A 21,162-nucleotide genomic window follows, 5' to 3' on the forward strand; every position below is an offset into this window, starting at 1 on the left:
CCTCCCAAGTGTGATCTTCCTCTCTAAGTACTGGTACCTCCTTGAAACATTCCCAAAGTATGGCAGACTAGTACTCCCTAAATCCCAACAAGGTGTAGATAAATGAACACTGCACTTACTTTCACCGAAGTTTGAGGCCTCGTTCCTAATGTATTCATACCAAGGGCTGCTGAAGTTCCACTTCTTGCTGGAGTGGAATCAGAATTAAAACATCTACTGACTTGAGAAGAGCCTTAGTGGTGCAATGGTAGAGCACTCACCTGCTCACTTTCAATCTACTCAGCACTCCATGGAGGAAAAGGTCTGGAAATCTTCTGCCATAAAGTTTATTCCCTTAAAACCTTATGGGGCCATTCTGTTTTGCCATATAGGGTTGCTACAAATCAAAGCTGACTTGGTGATATGCAAACAATGAATTAAGATTTTTATGATCATAAATATTTATTAGTTTGACTACGCTTTTAATTCAGTCTATATAACTAGGTGTATTAGAAGCTTAGACCATACTTTTACTTCAGATTATAGAATGAGCACAAAATTTCACATACCTTCTAAATTATGTGTCTCCTCTTCCAGATATATGAGAAGGATTGAGACTGAGACCAAGTGAAAAGACAGAATAAAAGATAATCGGGTCCTGCTATTGGCTGACTTTCTTTTTTTTATTTTTATTTTTATTTTATACTGGTTTACTTACAAAGTACATATACATTATTTTTCACATGAGATCTTTCCCCTTTCCTTTACCCACCCTGCCCTCCCCCCATCAAATTATGTGACTCTATGATTAAGGATTGAGGCTCAATGTCAAGAAGACAAAGATTCTCACTACTGGACCAATCAGCAGCATCAGGATGGATGGTGAAGAGATTGAGAGTGTACACAGCTTTAGTTTGCTTGGCTCCATAGTCAACAGCCTTGGCACCAGCAGCCAGGAAATTAAAAGGTGCATTGCCCCTTCCGTGCTTATTACGGAGGTGGTTGTCAGCTGCCACTGGCATAATGACTGCCCTCAGACCCCTGGTGAAGCCAAAGATCGTCAAAAAGAGGACCAAGAAATTCATCCGCCACCAGTCAGACCGTTATGTCAAAATTAAGCGTAATTGGCGCAAGCCCAGAGGCATCGACAACAGGGTTCGGAGAAGATTTAAGGGCCAGATCTTGATGCCCAACATTGGTTACGGGAGCAACAAGAAGACAAAACACATGTTGCCCAGTGGCTTCCGCAAATTCCTAGACCACAATGTCAAGGAGCTGGAGGTGCTGCTGATGTGCAACAAATCTTACTGTGCTGAGATTGCGCACAATGTTTCCTCCAAGAACCTCAAAGCCATTGTGGAAAGAGCAGCCCGGCTGGCCATTAGAGTCACCAATCCCAATGCCAGACTGCGCAGCGAAGAAAATGAATAGAAAGCTTGTTTGCACATTTTATTTGTGCTAAATAAACCATAAAAACTGCAAAAAAAAAAAGTGCATTGCCTTGGGAAAGTCTGCTGTTAGGGACCTCTCCAAAGTGCTGAAGAACAGTGGTGTCTCTCTGGAGACTAAGGTGCGTCTGATACAGGCCATAGTCTTCGCAATCACCTGTTATGCATCAGAGAGTTGGACAATGACCAAGGAGGATAGAAGGAGAACTGATGCCTTTGAGCTGTGGTGCTGGAGAAGAGTATTGAGAATACCATGGACTGCTAGGAAAACAAATAGATTTGTCCTGGAGAGGGTTAAACCGGGTGGCTCCTTGGAGGCAAGGATTCTGAGGCTCCGTCTAACTTACTTCGGACATGTAGTGAGGAGAGACCGGTCCTTGGAGAGGGACATCATGCTTGGGAGGGTGGAGGGACGGCGCAGGAGAGGAAGGCCCTCTATGAGGTGGATTGATTCAGTAACTGGGATAACTGGGATGGGAGTGTCAGAGACAGTGCGATTGGCACAGGACAGAGCGGAGTTTAGGGCTGTTGTCCATAGGGTCGCTATGAGTCGCAGGCGACTCGACGGCACATAACAACAACAACAACATGATTAAGGCCCCATTCTCCCACCATCCTCATGCTTCTACTTCCCCTCTCCTCCTTCGATCCTCATAATCATTCTACAATAACAGTCTTATACAGTATCTGTCCGTATGTGACTGACTGGGTTAGTCATGTAGCCACCAAAGAATATTGTACAGAAATTGAATAATGACTATTCCAATTTTATAGTCACTATGTTCTTTTTGTGTGCTAAATTCTAGAAGAATTCATTCACTTCTGCTTCCTTTTTTTGTTCCAGATGTGTAGTCACTATTAACATGAAGCAGAGATAAAAAGTAAGACCAATGGATCTCATTTTACCATAAAATTTTTCCTCAAAGGAGCAAAAGGCTTTTCTTCATCTTTCATGCAGAAAGCTTTGCAAATTCCTATGAAGATTTTCTGTCTAATAAGATCTGAATAGTGTACCAAATGGTAGTAGCATATTTTAACTCTTAGATTTTATTCTGTAAATGAGTACTTTTTTTATTCCAATCATCCCTGCTTATTTAAAATATCTCATAATGTTGATATTAGAAATATAGAGACAACATCTTTATTATAAACTCTTTAATTAAATAAACAGTAGTGTACTGGTCATAGTGGGAATATAAAGTCTAATAAAAAAAATAGCTTTCATTTCCAACCAGAAATGCTCTCCCAAATAAAATGACAGGGAGAAAAATAACACATAAAATAACTGAAATAATAATTCTGAAGGCAATGAACATCAGATAATGTAGGAGAGTGTTTTATAAGAAATTGGAAACACAGGATAAAACACCAAATCCTCATGTGACACAAACAATACATGTTTCTCTGAAACCAAAAAGTTGGAAGTTCAAGTCCACTCTGGAACTCTCATAAAAAGATCTTGGCAATCAAATTTCAAATAGTCATTGAAACCTCTAATAAACATGGTTTTGGTCTAAATAGGAATGGGCTTGACATCTGCTAAATGGGAAAACACAACTGCCTCAGTTTAAAGTCTTGAGACAATTCCCAGCCTGTGGAATAGGAAATTGGAAGCCAGGCAGAACATGGCAGATCCCAGAGTTGGGAAGTTTAAACTAAGATCAATGTGAGTAGAGTTGATAATTGTTGGAAGTCAGAGAGCTGCACAACAGAACTCTGAAGGTTTCTTGCACTGTTTTATTCTTTCATTTTTGTTTTCTGTATGATTGAATTAATTCATCTTTATATCAATTCACTATTAATTAATGAATTTCCACAAATGAATGGCTAATTTAACAAATATAATTTTGTCTTCTCACAGTTTAAAATTCGAACTCAGTGCCATTGTGTCGGTTCTGACTCACAGCAACTCTCCATTCAGTTCTGAGGGTTTAAATGTTAGTGAAAGAGTCAACATTTTTCTCATGGAGCAGATGGTGGATCCAAACCACCAGAGATGCAGCCTTTCAGCTAGCTTTACAACACACTATTGACTACGTTGTTGTTGTTTTTATGCAGAACAAGTTATCCAGGAGGCTGGGCTCTATGAGGAAAAATGTGGCATCAGGATTGGAGGAAGACTCATCAACAAACTGCGTTATTCAGATGACACAGCCCTGTTTGCTGAAACTGAGGACCTGAAGTGCTTGATGCAGAAGGTCAAGGATTGCAGCCTTCAATATGGTTTGAAGCTCAACATCAAGAAAACAAAGATTCTCACCACTGAGCCATATGGCAGGATCGTAATGAATGGTGAAGAGGTTGAGACTGTAAACAGCTTTAGTTTGCTTGACTACACAATTAATGTTCTTGGCACCAGCAGTCAGGAAATTAAGACATGTATTGGGAAAGTCTGCTGTCAGAGACCTCTCCAAAGTACTGAAAAGCAACATGTCAGGCTGGAGACTAAGGTCTGCCTAATACAAGCTATGGTCTCTGCAATCACTTGCTATGCATCAGAGAGTTGGGCAATAGGGATGATAGAAGGAGAATTGATGCCTTTGAGCTGTGGTGTTGAAGTAGAGTATTGAATATACCATGGACTGTTAAGGGAATGAATAGGTTCATCCTGGAGAAGGTTAAACCAGGCTCCTCCTTGGAGGCAAGAATTCTGAAGCTTTGTCTGACTTACTTTGAACATGTTGCAAGGAGGGGCCAGTCCTTGGATGGGGACATTATGCTTGGGAAGATGGAGGCACAGCGCAAGAGAGGAAGATCATTGATGAGATGGTTCGATTCAGTGACTGGGGAAATGAGGGTAGGTGTGTCAGAGACAATAGGATTGGCACAGGATAGAGTAAGGTTTAGGATTATTGTACTATAGGGTTGCTACAAGTCACAGGTGACTTGATGGCACATAACAGCAACAGCAGTTAGTCAACTATGACTCATTTTCATTACACCAGTTACTTTTTCAATATATCTCATCTGGAGTCTTCTTTCCCTGTGCTATCCCTCCACCCTTCTAAGCATGATATCCTTCTCCCACGACTGGTACGTACTAGCAATATGCCCAAAGTATGTTAAATCGAACCTCAAAATTCTTGCCTACAAGAGGTAGCTTTGTTTCACCCTCTGCAAGACATATCTGTTAGTTCTCTTGGCAGGCCCTGGTGTGTTCAATAATTCTCCAGAACCACAATTCAAAGACATAAATTCTTCTTCTGTCATCTTTGATTATTTTCTCTGATGAATAGAAAGTAATTGCAAAAACCATGGCCTGAATCAGGCACACTTTAGTCTCTAGACTAAAATTGTAGCTCTTTAGCACTCTGTAGAGGTCCCCAACTGCAGATTCTTCCTAATATGATTTACCTTTTGATTTTCTAATTACTGGTGCCACGTGTGTTGATTGTGGAAACTAGCAAGCTGAAATTGTTAACAGTCTCAATCGCTTCTTCATCTATCATGGAGCTACCAATTGTCTTAATGGTTAGAATCTTAATTTACTTGAGGTTGAGCTTTAATCCATACTGCAGACTACAGTCCTTGACCCTCTGTAGCAAATGCTTCAGGATCTCCTCAGTTTGAGCATGCAAGATGGTGCCATCTGGTTGTTGATTAACTTTCCTCCAATCCTGATGCCACATTCCTCCTCATAATGTCCAGCCTCTCAAACGATCTGCTCTGCATACAAGATAAAAAGTTATGGAGACAGGGCGTCATCCTAACACACTCCTTTCCTAATTTTGAACCATGCAGTATCTCGTTACTACTTTCTAACAACTGTTTCCTGGTCCAAGTGTATGTACCTTGGCAGAGATTAACAGATTAATATTTATCTGTGTTTCATTGACTATACAAAGGCATTTGTGTGGATCACAACAAATTGTGACTAACCTTGAGAAGAATGTGAATCCCAGAATACCTGATTGGACTCATGTGAAACCTATTGACTATGCCACTTATAAATCTACATTCACAGTGTCAGTTGTAGGGAAAAGCTTTTTTTTTATCCTATTGACTCTGTGTAACAGCGGTAAGAGTGGAGAGTTAATCTTCTATTTTCAATATCTCTAAGTGTGGGCTCTCTATGTGTCTTGGAATCAATAGTCCCTTAGTTCAGGGAAGTTCTCAGCACAGTGACCCAATGCCCAAAGGATGTACTCTGCTCATTGCTCTTCTTTCTAGATGACACTAAGGTCTCTACCTTTCTGCTCACTTCTCTTATATCTCTTATAAGAGAAAAGTTAATGAAGTCAACACCTCAGGAAAATTCCCCTTACATTGGATCATGGCTGTAACGTAAGTGTATTAAATCCAACTCCTTTTGCCCAAACTCTTAAAATTGATTGGCTGGTGACATGAGATCACACCATACAGAAGAATATATTATTATATAACTGAAAATTACACCATTACATAACTGTTTAATCACTAAGAATTGCAACCCAGCCAATTGATACATATTGTAGAGGGACACAGTTCAATCTATGGCAATGTCCTTTTTTCTCTCCAATAAGGAGTGAAAACCTCAATCTAATAAAGAATTCAGATGGATTAGGGGTAGATTGTAATTTTAATAAAATTCCGTCTACTTCAGATTCATCCTTATTGTGAGGACATGACTATTTTAACTTACACTGAAAATTTTGCAGTCTAGTGTTCTATATAGTAGAAAACCTTACTATAACACTCATTTCTTTCAGATTTTCATTAATCTAACTCCTTATTGTTTCCACAGATTTCTAATATTTTCAACTCTAAATTGAACAAAATTTATAAGGATATTTTTAATCATTTAGCAGAAAGGAGTGCAGAATCATGATTTTAAACATGTGAGGTAATCTTCATATTTGCCCCAACTTTCTGTCTGCAGTTACTTTCCCACTAGAAAGCAGACCTGTGGATGTCAATATAGGAAGGGATACTGCCTATCATGTTTTACAACAGCAGCATCACCCTTTTATCAAACTCTGAAAAAGAAATTTTAGGTAATTAGTCTTGGTGACATTATCTATAGGGAGTTGTAGGATTAAAAAAAAGCTTTTCCCTACAGCTGACACTCTGAATGTAGATTTATAAGTGGCATAGTCAATAGGTTTCACATGAGTCCAATCAGGTATTCTGGGATTCACATTCTTCTCAAGGTTAGTCACAATTTGTTGTGATCCACACAGTCAAATGCCTTCAAACCCAAAGGTTGATCTCTCTGGACGTTCTTAGGACCCAAAGAAGAAAAATGAGTCATTTCTTACTATGCAATATACAGCATCTGAAACCAGATGGAAGGTCAGCTATGAGTCAGTTCCAATTTGATAGTAATGAGTGAGTTATAAAATAGTAAAAGCTAGATATTGCCTATGGATAGAATTACAACAGAATTTGATATGAACAACAAAATACATTAATCAAGTCCTTAAATATATTTAAAAAATAATGTATCATTCTCAAAGGGAGACGAGATTGACGTTAACCTTTTCAGCTTGCTCAGCTCCACAATCAACACTCTTGGCACCAGCAGTCAGGAAACCTAAAGACAAATTGCTTTAGGTAATTCTGCTGTCAGCGTGCTGAGGAGCAATGACGTCAGTCTAGAAACTAAGGTGTGTCTAATCCAGGCCATGCTCTTCGCAATTAGATGCTATGAATGAGAGAGCTGGACAATGACTAAAGATGACAGAAGAAGAATTGATACCTTTGAACTGTGGGTCTAGAGAAGAATATTGAGCATACCATGGACTTCCACAAGAACAAATATGTCTATCTTGGAGAGCATGAAATTCAGTTTCTTCTTAGAGGCAAAGATTTTTAATTTCTATCTTACATATTCTGGGCATGAGGGCAGGAGGGATTGGTCCTTGGAGAAGGACAGCATGCTTGGAAGGGTGGAGGGACAACACAGGAAAGGAAGACCCCAGGTGAGATGGATAGACATGATAACTGGGGCAATTGGATTAGATGTGTCAGAGCCATTGAAACTGGCTCAGGCTAGGACAGGCTTCAGAGCTGTTATGCACAGGGTCTCTATGAATCACAGGCAATTTCACAGCACATAATAACAACAACAAGTGGGTTTATCCCTTTCATGAAATGTAAACATTCAAAAAGTAACTGATGTAATTTAACATATCAATATGATAAAGGAGAAAAACCAATGTTGAATGTTTGGTACTCAATTTAATTAATATTTAGAATCCGAAAGAAAAAACCTTAGGGGCCATCAGTCATCCTAATATTATTGCAGACACAATGAAGCTGAAGTTTAAGCAAATTGAATGTCTTCCCCAAAGTCATCAGGTAAGAAATAGTATTCCGAGAGTACACTTTGAACCTTATCTCAACATAATTAATACCACATTAAAGCATAATTATGTATGAACACTTAACAGATTCCAGCTGAACACCACTAGGGATCCTTGGATAAAATTATTAGGAAGATAAAATAATGGGAGGAAAGTTTTAACAAGAATTACAGATCTAATAGCTAGCAAAATGGATTCCTAAACCAAGGCTTTACTGTTTAATTCATACTACAAGTCTGAGATCTTTTTTCTTAGGAAAATAAGTTAAATTATCAAACTCTATTAATTTTTATGTAATGTTATAGTAGAATTGAGATGTTTTGGGTGTAATATTGTATACTCCATATCAGAGGCTATTTTTTTTATGTATGGGGATTTCCCCTCTTTTGAAAGTAGATCAGTAGTCCTTTTTTCACTGGCCTCTGGGTGAACTTTAACCAGCAACCTTTTGATTAACAGTCAAGCACATAAACCCCTGTGCAATGTATAGGGACTCAACAGTCCAGCTCATATATGCATCTCTTATGTGATAGCAATGTAATTTCTGAATGAACATCTGAGGGCTGAGTTGCTGTTTAAAGCCACTCTAACCTGCTTACTAGGCAATAGTGTTATTGTTTGATGAATTTAATTGAAAAAAGTCTGAGACGTAGAGTTTCAACTAGGTTTGGTGCCATGATGTAAGAACTCAATTTTATTACTTAATTTGTTGTTATGTGCTGTCGAGTCGCTTGTGACTCATAGCGACCCTATGTATAACAGCCCTAAACTCTGCTCTGTCATGTGCCAATCACACTGTCTCCAATACACTCATCCACATTACCCCAGTCACTGAGTCAATCCACCTCATAGAGGGCCTTCGCCTCTTCATTGTCCCCCCACCCTCCCAAGCATGATGTCCTTTTCCAAGGACCAGTACCTCCTTACAACATGTCCACAGTATGACAGATGGAGCCTCAGAATCCTTGCCTGCAGAGAACAGCCAGGTTTAACCCTCTCCAAGATGAACCTGTTTGTCTTCTTAGCAGTCCACGGTACATTCAATGCTCTTCTCCAACACCACAGTTCAAAGGCATCAATTCTCCTTCTATCCTCCTTGGTCATTGTACAACTCTCTGACACATAACAAGTGATTGCAAAGACCGTGGCCTGTATCAGACGCACCTTAGTCTCCAGAGAGACATCATTGCTCTTCAGTACTTTGGAGAGTACCCTAACAGCAGACTTTCCCATCACAATACATCTTTTAATTTCCTGGCTGCTGGTGCCAAGAGTGTTGACTGTGGAGCCGAGCAAACTAAAGCTATGAACAATCTCAATCTCTTCACAGAAGAGATTATTTAATATACCTTTAAATTTTGTCAACTCTATACCAAGTTATATTATTTTCAACATTTTCAACACTTTTATAAATTTAGCCTGGATCAGTTCTATCATTTTAGACAATTATGTAGTACTAAAAGTGCTGAATGTTGGTATTTAAAATAAATAAAATTCCCTGTGAAATCAGTAATTGTCTCTTTGTGATGAGAAATTAAATAGAGCCTAATAGATATTTCCTGGGCCATAAACAAATGGAAGGCTTAATCTATCTCTCCATAACTGATAAATTATTCTGAGCTAATTAACAAGGATAAACCAAAGAATAATAAGTTTGATTCCCCCCTCCCCAAGTGTATTATTCTAGCTGCCATTTTGGTTCACAGTTGGATACTTAACTACTGCACCTGAATCTATCGCCACTCTTGAGCATATCTTCAAGTTTGTTGCACCTGAACATAGAGCCCATCTCCAAAATATATTTGACACACTGAACACTAATGATGGAAAACCAGTTGAGTGGTAAGATGGCACCAAACAAAAAGAAAAGACATTAAAAAGACAGTGAAGGCCAAAATGGATGTCGTATGAGACTTTGAAACTTGCTCTTGTAGAAAGAGTAACTAAAGTGATTTAAGAAGTAATGAAGTAAAAAAGTCAGAAGCAAAGATTTCAAAGGCTATTTCAAGAAGATGAAGCAATGTATTATAATGAAATGTGCAAAAACATGAGTTAGAAAATGAAAAGGGCTCATTAACAAATGGATAGAGAAGCTGTGATATATTTTCACAATGGAATAATATGCAGCACTGAAAAACAAGGAACTCATAAAATATTACATAAAATAGGTGTCCCTGGAGGACATTTTTCTGATAGAAAGATCTCAGTCACAAAAGGATAAATACTGCATAACACCACTGCTATAAAAAAGGACTGATATGGAGGTTGGGGAGAATCTACGAGGGGATCAATAATGTACACTGCATTGAAACAGATGATGGAAAGAACTGCTTAATAGGAATACATGATTAATTATTATTTACATGGCAGTAAAGTGGTCTGGGGGTTGAAAGGGGACAGAAATCGTGCAACAATAAAAGAAAATTTTTTCAAAGATAAAAGCAAACTTAAGGTATGGGTAGGGAGGAAAATGTTCAACAATGAAGGAATGGAAGTGAAAAAAAAACCAAAAATGCAACATTTAAAAAGAGAAATAAAAAAGAAAACTAGAAGGGAAGAATATACTTGGCATTTCCCAAGTTGATAGGTTCAAGCTGCATGTTGAGCAACTATTCTGAGAAAGCTGGGTTATATAAAGAAAAACTCAACATCAGAATTGGAGGAAAACATTAACAATCTGTGGTATACACAGATGACACACCTTTATTTGTTGAAATCAGGAAGACCTGAAGCATTTCTTGATGAAGATCAAAGACCACAGTCTTCTGTGTGGAATGCCTCTCAACTTAAATAAAAATCCTCACACTCAGGAAATACCCTATAAACAATCATCAATGACGTGATAAGGAGAAAAGATTAGAGTTGTCAAGGATCTAATTTTACTTGAATCCAATACCAAATGCCACTGTCAAAATAAAACATTGGATGGAGAAGATCTCCTTCATTTTAAGTGTTTTATAAGCAAAGATGTCATTTTGTGGCTGCAGATGTACTTGACCCAAGCCACAGCATTTCCAATTTTCTCATAGGCATGTGAAAGTTACTACACTGTTTGAATTATGATGTTGGTGAAGAACATTGAATATACCACGGACAGCCAGAAGAACAAATAATCTTGCCTTGGAAGAAGGCATTATATCAACAATGCATTTCCTTCAGGGATGTCTAAGAACTTTGCAACACTATATGATTTTCCTTCAGATTTTCTCACTGTTTCTGTTACATCTACATTAAAACTGAACTCCAGCAGTCACACAGAGAATCCTATAATATTTCTAGTAGACTTGGTAACTAAACCATAATAATGAGCCAAGGTTATACTTTTCTGGAGATACAAATCAGAAGCTCCTGAAAGTTCAGAAAATGAAAAGAATTCTTTATACTGTCTGATATATTTTTCTCGTTTTACAGGTTACAAAATTTTATCCTAGGAAAGATAAACAACTCGTTTCAATTGTGTGTTTTATAGGAGAATTTTGGAATGACCTTGTCATTGATTCCAGACTATTCAGTTCTCATATTAAGAGCGAATTTATGTGCTTTTAAAATGAAGATATTAATAGCTTGTAATTAACATAGTATATATTAGGTGATAAATAAAAAATGTCTATGATTTTGCTTGTCATACTGGCAGAATGGTTCAAAAGCAGCATAAGAAATGGGTCAAATAACGGCAATTTAATTCATATGGTACTAAAGAATGTATTGCCACCATGCATTCTCTGTGTTCAGATTTTTTTTCCTCTGTACTGATTGTTTGTACCTTTTTTTCAATTTTAATATTTTGTGTGTGTGTGCCGTCAAATCTGATCTGACTGGTACAGGAGGAGAGTGCCCCTCCTTCTCCAGCAGAGCATCTGGTGGATTCAAACTGCATACCTCTGGGATTGCAGTGCAGCTTCTTGCCACTAGGCCACCAGAGCACCCCCAATTGTTTGTACCTTTTAAATGAAGTCATTACATCATGCTTTGAGAACACTTGTTAATATCACCAGTGGAAAAAGAAGTGGCCTTCATCACTATATATAATTAGGGGAAACTATATATTTATTTAAAAGGGTAAATAAATCGACAATACCAGCAATGGAAGCATAGACTAATACCAAAGGCTGAACATCACTTAGCAAGACTAAGATTTGCTAGTCAGATACTCTTATAATGCTAGAGAATAACATAGTTTAAAATTACATGCTAATGTCTTCCATAATTTCTCTGGGCATCTTTTTATAAAGCTTTTTATTTCAGCATATATTTTATATAATCATCCTTTTCTTCTTTCCCCTTACCATTGAACTTGAGTAGAATTATGTTCTGTAGGATGTTCTCCCCCCACCACATACTCTAAAATAGATCACTAGGTTTTTATTCCAAGAAACACTGATGGACTTGAACCTCCAACATTCTGATCACATTAGCCATTTATACCAACCATGGAACCTGGTAGCCTGTTGTTATGTACCCTTGATTTGGAACAGACATGTAGCTGACCCTCCACCTGGTTTTCTGTAGGATGTTCAAACAGTGAGTTTGAGCATTTCTTCATGTGTCTGTTAGTCATTCAAACATCTTCCTCTGTGAAAATCTTTCTATGTCTTTTGCCCATTTTGTAATTGGGTTATCAGTCTTTTTCCTGTGGAAGCCCAGGAGTATTTTGTAACTTCCGTTATAAGACTCTTGTCCGAGTTGGTATTACCAAATGTTTATTCCCAGTTGGTAGGGTTTTCTTTTTACCCTGTTGTTTTTTATGTGCACAGGTGTTTAATTTTTATAAGGTCCAATTCATCAATTTTACCCTCTTCAGATTGTGCATTTCTGGCTGGATTTGGTACTTTCTTTATACCACAGACTAGGCCTTCTAAGCTTGATCCCAGTTTATCTCTTATTAACTTTATGATTTGGGGGTTTACTCTCAGGTCTCTGATCCACCTTGTTCATAGCAGCATTATTCACTATAACAAGAACGTGGAAACAACCCAGAGGTCCAATCACAATCAAATGGATTGGGAAATTATGGTGTAATCACACAATGGAATACTATGCAGCACTCAGGAGCAATGATTTTATAAATTACTACCTAACTTGGGAGGGACTGGAGAGCATTATGCTGAGTGAACTAACTAACTAACTGAGAACAAATATTGTATAAAACTATTGTAGAATAAGTATGAGGATCGCAGGGGAAGATAGTGGAAGCAGAGGGGTGAAGATGAGTGTGGAGAGAAGAGGAAGTTAATCATAGGGTGGTACAATTCGATGGTTGGGGAGGTGAAGCAATTGGGAAAGATCCGGTGTGAAAAACAATGTATCTGAACTTTGCAAATAAACTAGTATAAAATAAATTTTAACATGACTTAAACTTTTTAAAAAAAATAAATATAAAAAAGAAATAACATTTAAAAAATAAAGTTATTCCATTATATCTCTTTCTAAGTTTTGTTTTTGTTTTTTCTTATCAGCACAACTCTTTTTGATTTAGTGTTTTGGAATCACACACTGTTTTTCAGGAAAATCTAAGGTTTGATGCATTTAAGTAAAGGTATACACACATCTCAGCTTTGATCTTGTCTCCAACCACTCTCAGTTCAGATTCCCTAGCACGAAACACTGTTTTCACTTCTTAACCAAATGGCAATCTCTGGTGGCCTAGTAAACTCTGGTGGTGTAGTACATAGGGAGTTATGCTACTAACTCAAAAGCAAGTAGTGTGAATCCATGAGCTGCTCCAAGGGAGGAAAGTGGACAATCTCTTACTGTGTAATTTATAACCTCTGAAAACTCGCTGGAGAGTCAATTGTGAGTTAGTTCTGACTTGATGGTGCATAGCAAAGGTAAGGGCTTGAAACCCAAACTCCACATGAGACTTAAAATAAAGGAGAGGTTAAAAAAAACAAAACCAGCTGCCACTGAAAAGATTGTGAGTCATGGTGACTCCACTTAATTGGAGCAGAAATGTGTTTATTTCAATAGTTGATTTTTTTGGTAATAGGTCACCAGACCTTTTTTATAAGATGCCCCTTATATTTGAACCTCCAACTTTTCAGTTAGTAGCTGAGCATAACTGTTTGTACTAGGTGACTAGGGAAGGCAATATGCTGGAAACTTCTAACAGCAAATCCAACACAAGTAGAGCTTCATTCAGTATCAGAAGAGCTACTCTTGGATTTCAGGTGACAAGCAGAAAAGCTGTTGACATGGGCTTTGAGGACAAACTATGAAAATAGTGTAATCTGAAAAATTAGACTGACCGCTACGCATTGAGATACACATATTATGCACATGGTGGAATCACATTTCCAAGTCTACATCAGAGCATTCGATTGCTGAATAGGCTAACACATAGACTCATCTACTGTATTGGTTGGCTGTATTGGTGCTTGCTTGTAAATAGCATTAACAACCACAAAATAAAAACAAGCCAAAACAGGATCAAGCAGGAATCTGTTTTCCCCTTGCAGTAGGAAGAACATGCATGGGCAGTCTAGAACTGAGTCTGAAGCTCGACAATATGAACAAAGACTTTGTCTCTATCTCATCACTGTTTTATCCTTAGCATATAGGACTGGATCTTCATGGTTTCAAGATTATTGCTCAGGTTTCAAGCGCACACTTTAAGAAGAAGTGGAGTGTATGGAGCAGGGAGGGAGGAGGAAGCTGACAAGGAAGGAAGCGTCTCTCAAGAAGATTTTGATTTTCAGCAGATTTTCACCCTATTCCCCCAGGGACTTCTGCGTAAATCTTATTAGCTAGAACTGCATCCTGATTATCTATTTTTGCTAAGAAGGGTGTGAAATCAAGTGTTTTTATTGAAGCATATTGATGCTCTGCACTCAATGAAGGCATGAAAACTGGCAAATGAAATGACTGTTACAGCTGGTATTATTGATATATTCTATCTTTTGTGTATGTGTGTGTACCATCTATGCGTGCGTGCGTGTGTGTGTGTGTGTGTGTGTGTGTGTGCGTGTGTGTGTGTTGTTCTTTCTGTGGTTATTTGCACCTCTCTTATTTATGTGTGCATATAAATGAGCTTGTGTAAATCTACCATATGTATTATATGAGTTGATTATAATTCATTTATGGCTGTCTTGGAGAGGAATGGGAAAAGCAATGAAAGTGGAGGACCATCATAAACGTGCTAGGCATACTTAATGTTAAGCATGTGTGTGAATGTGTGTGCACATATTATCTTAAAAAGCTGTCATTGTAACCATCTTACAGAGAAGAAAATTGTTCCTCCACATATAAAATGTGTTTCTTGTGATCTTATAACTAGTAAATAGTAAAACTAGAGTCTGAGTTCAGACCTAATTCTGTCCATAAATTATGCTGCCTCATACCTGAAGATAAAATAGGCAAGAGAAAAATATGCATGTGGTGGTTAGTAGCCTGTACAAAATCCTAAATTGATCATTACTGAGGTGCTGTAGTCACCAGGACAATGCATTCAGCCAGGAAACAGTCTCATGTGCCCAACAGCTCATATGTGAGTTTTGAGTATCTTCCAAGACCAGCTCTAATGTGACAGGAACTTGGATGACCTGTTGCCAAGTAAGCAGCAGGGCTACATTTTTGGCTGAATTGACTAACTCTTCTGGTCTCATTTAGAAACAACCTAAGGGTAAATGTGTCTTGCTGCTTCTGTGTTCAAAATCCAAATTGGACTTAGCTTTCTTCAGAGTCCTGTGCCAGGTGCAACTTTGGTACAATTTCTGGATCCACCCTGTGGCATCCACAGCCCCTAAATCACTTCCACTTGGCAGGGTGAATACTAGATGTGCTCTGCATCGGAAAAGGGAGCTGGGCATTGTTCCCTAGAGAAAAAGTGCGGGACAGAGAGAATAAGTAAATTCACCGATGTTATCAGAATAGAGCTTCCAAATTTCATCACCAAGGGCTTTAGGAACATTTTGGATATTGTTTATTTAACACAGGCTCTCGAAAGATTTTCACCAAACTTCGAAATGGGCAGGACATGCACAGAATAATAAGATTTTCTTTTGCATAATGCAAAACTGTTTAAATGTATGCTATCTCTGAGAGAAATGGGACTCTGATTCAACTAAAAAAAGCAATAAGAAATAGATTCTGTTCAAAAATATAATTATAGTTAACACAGACATGCAAAACAAGCAATGGAATATTTAAATTTCACCTCCTTTAGGAAAATAGCCCAAATGAGCATCACCAATGATTTGTAAAGTTATCTAGTGATAAGTATGCCGCTTCTCTTAATGATCAAGTTCCATGGCAGCATTAGGTGTACCTCTTCAAACAATCATTAATCATCCTTTTCCTATAGCTAATGCTTGTTGAGACCAGTCTCCTTTTAGATTGATAAATAATTGAACCAAGGAGAAGAAATTCACTATCCCACCCCAAACTTTCTGCAGAAGTAGGGAGTAGCTACTTCTAAATCTGTTGTCTCTGAGTTTCTTTCAACCCACAGGGACCCGGAAGGACCAATTAGAAGAGTAACCTAGGATTTTACGTCTTTAATCCTTACAGAGAAAAGGGATCTTGTCTCTCTGTTGGTTCAAATCTACCAATAGCTCTTTCATAGAAAGATGAACAATCTCCCCCTATGTAATTCACAGCCATGTAAATCCAACGGAGGGGCCAATTGAGGTTTTGAGTCTACAAAAGCCAACTGCCATATCTTTTTCCTATACAGGAACCCTTGGGGGTTCAAATCGTCAATCTTTCAGTTAATATATGATAATTTAATCTCTGCACCACCACAGCTCCTTCACTCTACCATTGAGTATATTTCAACTCAGAAAAACCCTAAAGGAGTGAATAAAAGGATCTCATAGAATTTGAAGGCTATAAATCTTTATGGAATCAGAACTTCCATTAGGGTAGATGATAGATTTGAGCCTTTGATCTTTTTTGTTAACAAATGAGATCTTAAGTATAACACTAGCAGGATTCATTTTCCTTTGCTTCACTGATCCATGAAGACAACAGATTATAGATGACATTAACCATCATTTTATTTATGATTCACTTTTCCATACGGATCAGAAATACATAAGAAGTTGTGGCTTTTTTTCTTCCTGACTTTGTGTGTGCATACATGGTGTGTGTGTGTAGGGGGTGCTCTTCACTTCAGAGTAAATATAGGAGGGATGTACTATTTACAGAGTTCTACCTTAGTGCCTTGGGAAGTGTTACATGTTTTCCATACCCTTTATTATTATCTCTCTCTCTTTCACTGTCATAAATTGGAATCAACTTGTAGCTGACCCTCCATTGGGCTTCTGAAGCTATAAATTGCACAGAAATTGTCCATCTTTCCTGCAAGGAGCTGCTGTTGACTTCAAGGAACCAAAAGCATGACCTCTGGGTTAGTGGTGTTACAGAATATGTCACTTTATTCTTTTATTCTTGTACTTTATCACTTTTACTTGGACTTTGCAGAAGAGGAAACAGATTATTAGTGACAAAGAAGTTTGTAAAAGGTCTTAAGTAATAATGAAGTTGACATACACACACAAATGAGGATAACTTCAGAAACCATTTTCTCTTCTCTACAATCTGTTCCTAGAATTAAAAGACTGAGCTCACCAGTTTCTTCATTATAGCTAACAGTAAGGGATAGAAAAATGACACTCCTAGGGCAGACAATACAGTGCTCTGGTAGCTTAGTGGTAAGGAGCTGTGCTGCCAACTCAGACACATACTGTTCTAATCTACCAGCAGCTCCATGGGAGAATGATGAGCATTCTCCTCTTGTGTGGTTTGTTGCCTTTGAAAACTCACTGGAGGGTCAGCTATAGGTCAGTTCTGACTTGACATAACAACAACATGACAGAATGTAGCTATGACAATTTGAAGATTCCTTCTTAAAGGGTATGAATGAGCTGAAAGCTATTAAGAAGAGATATGAGCAGGATGCGGGTAATATGGATATTATACTGTAAGAACTATTTTTTTTAATATTTTATCTTGGTTTGCATATAAAATTCATATACAAGGTGTTTCATTCATGTCCATTGTACTTCACTCACTCTTTAATTCACATTGTGTTTCAAACTATCATTTTTATACACTGTTTTATAAAATTAATCACCAACTTCAAAAAAAGTTTGCATAGGTAAGAAAAATTTATCATATGCTGATGAATCAACAGATGTCAATTAGAAAGGCAAATTTCTACAGCAAAGAACTTATTTGATTATCTCTTATTTAAAAAGCTATACATTATATTATCAACACAGAAGAAGCTTAACAGTCTTGTATCTCAGAGGCTGTGAGGGTGCTCAGGCACTGGGAACAGGACGGAGTGAAATGATTATAACTGTTGATATTATGATTTGATTCCATAACGGTGGTTTTGTTTGCACATGGCTTTGGCTTTTGTTGTAAAAGTGTTACAGGAAATTGGTAGTCCTGGAAGAAAACAGATATGACATAGGTGAATGAGTAACAACAACAACAAAATGAGTGAAGTAATGACTTAATCAAGTGAAAGAAATACGAATTCTAAAGATATTGCCTCCTTATTTCATGAAACAACATATGATCAAAAAGCAATGGTGATGAAGGACGACATTCAAACTTCTCTGAGATACTGGGAAAAAGCAAGTCTCCAGGAACTGATGGCATACCAATTGACATATTTCAATGAATAAATGCTGCCCTGGATGTCCTCACCAGGTTGTGTGAAGAAATCTAGACAACAACTACTTGTGCAACTGAGTAGAAGAGATTCCTATTTATTCCTTTTTTTCTTTTTTTAAAGGTGATCCAACAAAGTATGGAAATGAATGAACAATATCATTAACATCACACACAAGCAAAATCCTGCTAAAGATTATCCAAAAATTAGCAGAACAGTACATTAACATAGAACTACCAGAAATACAAGTGGGATTTAGAAGAGGCCATGACACTGGAGACAGTACTACCAATGTCAGATGGATCTTGGCTGAAAGCAAAGAGTACCAGAGGAATATTTATCTATGCTTTATTGACTATGCAAAGGTATTTGGCTGTAGATCACAACAAGTTGTGGCTAATGTTGAGAAGAATGGGAATCTAAGAATAAACGAGTGTGCCTACGTGAAACCTATACCTGTGCCAGGAGGCATTTGTCAGAACAGAGCAAGGAAACACTGCATGGTTCATAATTAGGGAAGGAGTGTGTCATGGATGCATCCTGTCCCCATACCTTTTTAGTTTGTATGAGGAAGAGATCATTTGAGAGCTGGACTTTATGAGGAGGAACGTGGCTTCAGGATTGAAGGAAGACTCATCGATAACCTGCACTAAGCAGATAATGCAAACTTGCTTGCTGAAACTGAGGATGATTTGAATGGATTGAAGCTTAACATCAACAAGACAAAGATTCTCACCACTGGGACAATTGGCAGCACCAGAATAGATAAAGAAAAGGTTGAGGTTGTTAACAATTTCATTTTGTTTGGCTCCACAATTGACACTGTTGACACCAGCAGTCAGGAAATCAAAAGACAAATTGCTTTGGGGAAGTTTGTTGTCAGGGTCCTCTCCAGAGTGCTGAGGAGCAATGATGTCAGTCTATAGACTAAGACACACCTGATCCAAGCCATAACCTTCACAATTATTTCCTATGAATCAGGGAGCTGTATGATAGAAGAAGAGTTGATGCCTTTGAATTGTGGTGCTGGTGAAGAGTCTTGAACACACCATTGACCACCAGAACAAATAGGTCTGTCTTGCAGAGGTTAAAACCAAGTTTCTCCTTGAAGGCAAGGATTTTAAAGCTCCACCTCACATACTCTGGGGACATGGCCAGGAAGGACCATTCCTTAGAAAAGGATATCATGCTTGGAATAGGGGAGGGACAGAACAGGAGAGGAAGATGGATTGACACATTAACTGGGGTGATGTGACTAGATGTGTAGGAGTCAGTGAGACAGGCTCAGAAGGGGCAGGGTTCAGAGCTGTTTTACATAAGGTCACTATGAATCACAGACAACTTGATGGCATATAATAACAACATTTTAGATTGTGGTTGATGATATATACCATTAAGCCAAAACTTATTCATAGTTGACCCACCAGTGGGTTTTCTGAGGTTGTAAATCGCACGGAAGATTGACCATCATTCTCCTATTGAGCAGCTGGTGGATTCGAACTGTGTGCCTTTGGATTGGCAGTACAACTCTTAATCACTAAGCTGCCTGAGTTCCCTTTTTTTATTAGATACTCTAGAAAAGATTCTCAAGTTTTAGAAATATACACATCTAAATGAAGCAAAGATGAAAAAGAAATTTTTTAAATGGCAAGATTAGACAAAAATATTAGTTTGTATAATGAAAATAGAGAACATGTTGTAATATTTTAAGCTTAATGACTATATATTACAATTATATAATCAACAACAGGCCACTTCTTTAAGTGAAAAAAAAAGTCAAACCCACTGCTGTCAAGTCAGTTCTGACTCATGGTAACCTCACGTGCTACTTAGTAGAACTGAGGTGTGAGTAAGTTTCCCTTGGCTTAATCTTTATGGAAACACATTTCCAGCCCCTTCTTCTGGGGTGCTATGGGGTGGGTTCATACTGTCAATTTTTAGTTTTGAGTCAAGTGCTAATCAGAACCTTCTACACATATGTTGTTTTTGTTGTTAAGTTCTGTTGAGTCAAGTACAATCAATAGTGACACTATTAACAACAGATCTGAACCCTCTCCTCTCCTCTGCCATCCTCCCACTTCTTTACATTACAGCAGTCACTATGTCAATCAATCAGGTTGAGGGTTTCCCTCTCTTTTGCTGACCCTTCACTTTTCCAAGCATGATGTTCCTCTCCAAACCTCTCCTAGCAACATGGTTGTAGTATGTGAGACAAAGCTTTATCAACTTTGTCTCCAAGGAGTATTCTGGCTGCATTTTCTCCTAGACATATTTGTTCTTTTGGCAGTCCATAGGACATTTAGAGCTCTTCTCCAACATCATCTCAGATTCACCTTAATCCTTAAACTGACAATATTACTTCACAATAATTTGGAAAGGTCCCTGCACAGTGCAATACATCTCCTGATTTCCTGACTGCTGGTACCAAGGGGATTGATAGTGGATCCAAGTAAGATGAAATTGTTGACAACTTCAAACTTTTCTCCATCAATCATGATATTGTCTATCTGTCCAGTGATGAGAATTTTTTTCAAGAACAAATTATTTTCATTTTCCTCAAGGGTTTTTTTTTCTTCTTAACTTTGAAATGCATTCCAGATTGAAGGCTATATTATTTGCTCTTCTGCAACAAGTGTTTCAAGTCCTCTTCACTTTCAGCAAGGTTGTGCCATCTTATGTTTTTGATGCCACATTCTTCTTCAGAGTTGATCTTATTTTTATTAAATTTTATTAATTTTAGTGAACATTTACAGAGATTTTGGGTTTCCATTCATTCATTGTTGCACTATTTTCTCTACGCTCCTCGCCAGTTCATTCCTCTTTCCCCCCC

At 37.9% G+C, this 21,162-nt stretch overlaps 1 protein-coding gene across 1 annotated transcript; it reads left to right on the forward strand.

Moving 5' to 3' along the window:
* The first annotated feature begins 1,002 nt into the window (after positions 1-1,002).
* LOC102855045 (60S ribosomal protein L32-like) lies at positions 1,003-1,410 on the forward strand. Its single transcript, XM_006899051.1, has one exon. The coding sequence runs from the start codon at positions 1,003-1,005 to the stop codon at positions 1,408-1,410; it is 408 nt and encodes a 135-aa protein (XP_006899113.1).
* Positions 1,411-21,162: the final 19,752 nt, after the last annotated feature.

Source organism: Elephantulus edwardii, unplaced genomic scaffold (genome assembly GCF_000299155.1).
Source record: "Elephantulus edwardii isolate Elephantulus edwardi_28Jun2011 unplaced genomic scaffold, EleEdw1.0 scaffold00245, whole genome shotgun sequence".
NCBI lineage: Eukaryota > Metazoa > Chordata > Mammalia > Macroscelidea > Macroscelididae > Elephantulus > Elephantulus edwardii.

Coding starts and splice junctions, on each gene's coding strand:
- LOC102855045 (XM_006899051.1), top strand. CDS start 1,003: ATGACTGCCCTCAGACCCCTGGTGAAGCCAAAGATCGTCAAAAAGAGG.